The 6,901-nt window shown below is 38.9% G+C and overlaps 1 protein-coding gene across 1 annotated transcript; it reads left to right on the forward strand.

Annotated features, from left to right (window-relative positions):
• The first annotated feature begins 217 nt into the window (after window positions 1-217).
• S100P (S100 calcium binding protein P) lies at window positions 218-6,279 on the forward strand. The gene is made up of 2 exons (XM_050948130.1): window positions 218-355; window positions 6,130-6,279. Exons 1-2 carry the CDS (start codon window positions 218-220, stop codon window positions 6,277-6,279), a joined length of 288 nt encoding a protein of 95 aa, XP_050804087.1.
• Window positions 6,280-6,901: the final 622 nt, after the last annotated feature.

The following is a 6,901-nucleotide window of genomic DNA, read 5'->3' on the forward strand; positions in this document are numbered from 1 at the left end:
AATTGATTTTCTTTAGAAAGGAATTTGATTTCAAGCTGCACCTAGATGATGAAAAGCGATGCTTAAGGTGTAGATATTTGCTAACTGGCTCCACTCACTGTGTAACCATGAGATGTGACAGCTATAAAATCACCCCAGAACCCGTTCAATGTCTACTCTCTAAGGGAGGGCCAGAGGCTACTCACGCAAAGAAGGAAGCCAGAATCCATTAGCAAAGATGTCTGAACTGGAAACTGCAATGGGAATGATCATTGATGTCTTTGACAAGTATTCCAGGGCTGAAGGCAATAAGCAAACCCTCACCAAAGGAGAACTAAAGACCCTTCTGGAAAAAGAGCTACCCAACTTCCTCTCGGTAAAGTGATGGTTCAGTATATTTTCTCTGTCATAGACTTAAAGCAATATGGAGAGAGACATTTTTGGTGCTTTGTGCGGAGAAATTCGGGCTACAGAAATCATTACTGTTAAGGGAAGTTGTGTGGGACCTTTTCTTGTGCATCAGGCTGACAGTGTGGCTTTGAAAGTGAACGCAGATCACAAAACTGAATGCAGTAGTCAGAATCAATACTCATTGTCAGGTTTTCTGTATTTCTTACAGGGCTGTCGAGAGTGGGTGGGGGGAAGTGGGGCAATTTTCCCCAGGCCCCACAGGGCTCCCCACAAGAATACAGTATTCTGTGCATCTGATGAAGTGGGTATTCACCCACGAAAGCTCATGCTCCAAAACATCTGTTAGTCTATAAGGTGCCACAGGACTCTTTGCTGCTTTTACAGATCCAGAGTAACACGGCTACCCCTCTGATACACTATTCTATAGTATTGCAACTTTTTTTTTATAGAAGGGCCCCCAAAATTGCTTTGCCCCGGGCCCCCTGAATCCTCTGGGCAGCCCTGATTTCTTATTCCTTTCTCCAGTTTTCAGGGTAATTGCATTTAAACAGAATATTTACTTCTTCAGAAGTCATCTGCTCCTGCTGTGTACTCCCCAACAGAATTTGTAATCCCATATGTCGTCTCAATTAACTGATGTGAAAAAGGATTGTGATACTAACAATTGAATATATTGACAGCAAATGGGGAGTGTCTTGGTCTAGGCATTTATACCACACTTCTTACTGTGATATCTGGGCGTGTATACAAGTATGGTATTTAAGCAGCACTGGGACAGAGTAGATGAACTTGGAAGAACTGTTTGTGAAGTGTCCTTCTCAATAACAAATAAAGGGAAAGAAATAAAGAAAATGTTTCAGATAACAGCATTTTAAAATAATCAGAATGTGCTCTTAAGTATTTTTCATCTATTTCTGTAGCACGTTTTCAGTGGCAACGTTAAAGCGCTGCCACTGTTGTAGTCGTGGCACAGCGTGTTCTTAAAAAACTACCTCCATGAGGGGCATAGCTATGGTCTACACTAGCGCTTTACAGCGCTGAAACTTGCAGCACTCGGGGCTGTTTTTTCACACCCCTGAGTGCGAAAGTTGCAGCGCTGTAAAGTGTCAGTGTAGACAAGTATTCCACACTCTGCAATGTGGTATCATGATATTTTTACCATTTTTAAAAACATTAAGTTGCAAAGGATATTTTCTAGAAAACAGTAACATTAGAAGTGGTTGGAAAAATTTTGTCAGAATGGTTTTCCAATTAAAAACACCTTTTTTCACAAAACTGAAACTTCCTGTGAGAAAATTTCACTTTTGATGAAAAATTTCAATTTTCCATTGGGAATATCAGAATGACAGCTTGCCTGCTTCCCTGTTGGAAGGCTCCTGTCTCACAAATCTTTCCAAAAGGGCTGCAGAGGCTGGGCATCCTGGCTCTCTGCTCTCTGGCTATCAGCCTCCCAACACTAGCTGGAGAGAGAGAACCCAGGCCCCCAGTCTCCCCACCTCCCCACGGTCTAGGGTCCAGAGAGCTGGAAAACTCTGTCTCCCCACTTCCCTCACACCCACACCCACCCCCAGGCCAGAAAAGCTGAATGCCCCAGTTCTCTGTTTCTCAGGCAGCTGGGCTGGAAGGCTTTTGTCAATTTCACTTTCAAAGCAAAGACTTTTGTTCCAACCTAGCCAAATTTTTTTTCAACTTTTTGAAATTGACAAATAGCCTTTCAGCCTGGCAGCTGGAAAATTCCACTTCAGTTCCCCTGCAATGGAATTTTTTTTTTAATTTCCTTCCCTAAAAAATGTCGTCTTTTGACTTTTCAATTAGAAAACAGAAATATTTCCACTATCGAAACTATCATTTTCTGGGGAGCTCCAAATAATATGTTTGAACTTGGCCATAGCCACCAATAATCCTTTTCTAAAATTTGTGACTTGACTTGAATTTAATTGCATTCATATATTTTTAGACTATTATACAGACTTGTTTTTATCAAACTTCATTCAATAAAGGGAAATCATGGCTTCACATATAGACACTTTGTTCTCACTGAGCAATAAGGCATGCATATGTAAGGGAAGAATTTGGCCCATTAGGTCAAGATACTGCAATATGGGAGCATGCCTGTAGCTGTGGCCAGTGTCCTTGTATCATTTTGGGGATTATTGAAGTCTTGCACAAGTCTCTGCAGCATAGATGGCTAATGCACATTCTGCTGAACTAGGCTGAGTTTAATCCCTACTATGGCTTGCTTATCGCAGTATTCAGACTCAGCTTCCAGATTTAGTGGTTTGGGGTTTTTTAAAAGAAAGATTACTATTTAGCAGCAAAGGTTAGTGAAGGTTAGGTTAGAAGAGAAAATACATTTTTATTTTTAAAAATTCACAAAATCTTTTTTGTAAATTAACAAATGTTAAAATCACCACCCATAATGTGTGTAAACTTCCCAGGATGTAAATGCAACAGTTTAACTTCACTTCTCATTATTGGTTCTCCTTATTTACTACACATCACTTTACTTGTACAATAACTATTTTATTTGGTTCAAAGTCATAATGTTCTTTCTTGATTGTTTCCATTTCTTTTATATCACTAGAAATTCCATAAAGCTGTTGGGCCAAATTCTGCTTTCACACACCCTGGTGCCTCACAGGAGTTACATTTGTTTGCCTAAATGTAAAATCTTTCCCATTAATTGCCACAGCCTAGGGCCAAATGTTCAAAAAGGGTTCCATTTTGTACACACCCAACACTGAAGTTCCAAACAACTGTGCGTGCACTCTTAGAGCACTAAGATCTGTGTGTGATGTTCAGTGATCACTCAGGGCTTCAGCTATTTGCAAGAGCTCTGCTTTATTGTGTTCATCTACATAACAAATTAAGGTGTAATTGTAGCACAGGTAGGCATATCCATGGTAGCTTTAATCTAGTATGGATAATAATACTAGTGAGGATGTGGTGGCATGGACTTCAGTGCAAGCTAGCTCCCCCAGTACAACCCACCAAGGACCCTGGTATGGACATGGGTCCACAAATAATTAATTGAATAATTTAAAATTAAATCTGTTTATGGATAATTTGAAAAAATAAAAAGGAACAAAATTTTGATCATATATTGTTCAGCCAGGACTATTCACATAACTGAATTTCTGGTGGAGTTCTTGGCATATCTCAGGTTATAATTTCTCATTTTATTTTTTAAAAAAATTAAATCAATGAAAAATAAAATGACTGTTGAACTAATTAGACTGTGACTCTTCAAACCCTTCAGATTTCACTGAAGTTAAGTATTTAAAATACTTAGTAAAACTGATCAATATTTACATTATTTCATATTTATATAAAATCTAGCTTCAACAAAACCAGTTTAGTTAATTATATTTTACAGGTCTCTACTGCCATCCTCTGTTTATTATAAAAACGGCATCCTCTTAAATTCATAGTGCCCAGTTTCGGGCCCCACACTACAGGAAGGGTGTGGAAAAATTGGAAGGAGTCCAGCGGAGGGCAACAAAAATGATTAGGAGGCCAGAGCACATGATTTATGAGAAGAGGCTGAGGGAACTGGGATTGTTTAGTCTGTAGAAGAGAAGAATGAGGGGGGATTTGATAGCTGCTTTCAACTACCTGAAGGGGGGTTCTAAAGAAGATGGGTCTAGACTGTTCTCAGTGGTACCAGATGACAGAACAAGGAGTAATGGTCTCAAGTTGCAGTGGGGGAGGTCTAGGTTGGATATTAGGAAACACTATGTCACTAGAGGGGGGTGAAGCAATGGAATGGGTTACCTAGCGAGGTGGTGGAATCTTCTTCCTTAGAAATTTTTAAGGTCAGGCTTGGCAAAGCCCTGGCTGGGATGATTTAGTTAGAAAGTGGTCATGCTTTGAGGAGCAGGTTGGACTAGATGATCTCCTGAACTCCCTTCCAACGCTGATATTCTTTGATTCTATGATTGGAACAAATCATCGCCAGGGTGCAGATTAAAACTGAATTTTATCTATTTATTTTTTTTAGTGAAGAATGCATAATTTGCAAAATCAAAATGTTTCATGAATTTGTGCCTATTTGGCTCCATTGTTAATTTTGTAAAAAATCTGAAAAATCAAAACATTCCATTTCTACATTTTTTCTAAATATTTTTTCCTCAATTTTATTTTAAAAATTCAAAAACATTTTAAAATGGACAAAATTAAAATAAAACATTTCAATTTTGTTTGAACCTAACCACATTGATTCAGACTTTTTGAAATGGCCAGCAAACCAAAGGCTCCATTATTCACCCAGCTCTACTCAAGCTTGAAGACCTATGGTAATCCTTTTAAAAAAAAAATCTTCATAACATTCTCAAAATAAGTTATTTTTTTCCTGGAAATTGTCATGTTTAATTTCAGCCAGAGGTAAATTGTTGTGGGCAGTTTGAAACAAGTTGGTCAATTTAAATTATGATAGGCTGAAAACAAAAGGACATGGCTAGGATACCATTTTTTTCATCTCATAACTCAAAATTTGCTTTACTAATGCTTCAGTCTGCCTTGTGTGTGCACAGCTCCTCGTGACTAACATGTTCAAGTCACTAACATCAACTGGAACACTCAAGATGACAATCCCAAAATGTTCACATGTGGGGGCTGCATACAGGTTATTCTCAAAGAAGAGGCCTTATTTTAATGCTTCCACTCTTGGCCCAACAGAGCCTGTTTGTTGACCTTCTACTATATTTCAAACACGTATTTTATTAAGAGGTGTGGTTTTTTGGGGGGGGTTTTGGTGGTGGAAGCAGGCTGCGAAAGGATGTTTTTAAATTCAGGTGTGAAGATTTTAGCTGGGGTTGGAGTATCTTGTTTAGCATCTTTAGCATTATGCAAGTTTGATCATTAAACATGTTTTTAAAGCAGGTACACTATATGCACCTATAGATTTGTTGATAGCTACAGCATTTATTTATTCATTCCATATACATAAATATACCTTTAAGGATAGGATTTGGGTCACAGACCTTTTGAATGTATGTGCACGCACGCGCGCACACACAACTTTTATGAACCTACTGCTCCATTTGAAGCTAATGGAACTTTTGGCATTGACCTCAATGACAGGAGGATTTGGGCCCCATAGTCTTCCAAGTATTGTTCTGTTTTCTCCACTAAGATCAACAAGTTACACTACTATCCTGATTAAATTACAGAGCCTTGTATTAACATAACACAGAGTTCCAAAGTTCTGCATATCCTACTGTGAACTGGTGGAATGACTCAGCAGAAACAAAGCCCTGGGGAAGTCAGCCAGGATTTTTTTCCTAAAGGAACCTAACCAGAAATCAAAACAAGTTAACTGAAGCAAAACACAATATAATGCCTGCATCTGTAGTTTTCACTCCATGCATCTGAAGATGTGAAGTTTTTTACCCACAAAAGCTTATGCCCAAATAAATCTGTTAGTCTTTAAGGTGCCACCGGACCCCTTGTTGTTTTTGTGGATATAGACTAACACAGCTACCCCCTGATACTAAGCAACTAATCTATAGTTAGTCCCTTAATCACCTGTGGAAAGGTACAAAGAAACTGAGCTGAGGTTAACACTTTCTTCACCAGGGACCAGGTGGTGCCCCTAAACCCTACACACACTCATACTAAGATGTTTGGATCCACACTACATCATTTCTATCGTTCAAGTAATTTACAATTTTGCTGCTGCTTTTAGGACCTCAGAATAAATTGTATGTCTCACTATTGGCTGTTTCTTTTGTCTTTTAGTCGGGGAAAGATAAGGAAGCTGTTGACAAACTCTTCAAGGGTCTGGATGAAAATGGAGATTCTGAAGTAGACTTCAATGAATTTGTCATCTTTGTGGCAGCCATGACTTGCTGCTGTCATAAATATTTTGAGCAGAAAGGACCCAAATAATGTAAAACAGCTCATAAGAAGCTGGTCTTTTGCTGTATTCCATATGCTAATGTTATTGCTAGCTTTATTTGCTCCATGTACTGAAATACTGTTTAATCGTACTTTGTTCACTCCCTGTCTTGCATGTTAAGTTTCTCCTCCTTCAAATAAAATGCTAGTTTTAGCATTCTTGTGGTGTATATTTATTGGTCTCGCTTGCTCGCTCTCAAAAAAACAACAACGTGGTTTATACCCCTTTGTTTTTAAAATTCTGTTTTTATTCATAATGGAGAATTTCATCCCAGAGGTCCCCTAAGGATAACAGCTGTTGGAGGTGCAGTGCACTGATTGTGCCACAGTCCTCTGAGCCTCAGTTGATTGAGGCCTTACCCCCTACAACGTTTTAGGATAAGGGCTCATCTGCACACCCAGGACGTACCACTTTAACACTATCAGTATTGTTAAGGTCTATGAGGTACAACCTCCCTAGTGTGGATGTGGTTATATCAGTATAAAGGTGCTTGTATCAGGATAGCTTATTCCCAGTTGGGAAGGGAAAAGTTATAGCAGTATAAGCAGCGAAGAGTCCTGTGGCACCTTATAGACTAACAGACATCTGTTAGTCGTCTGTTAGTCTATAAGG

This window comes from Gopherus flavomarginatus, chromosome 3, assembly GCF_025201925.1.
Source record: "Gopherus flavomarginatus isolate rGopFla2 chromosome 3, rGopFla2.mat.asm, whole genome shotgun sequence".
In the NCBI taxonomy this organism is placed as follows: domain Eukaryota; kingdom Metazoa; phylum Chordata; order Testudines; family Testudinidae; genus Gopherus; species Gopherus flavomarginatus.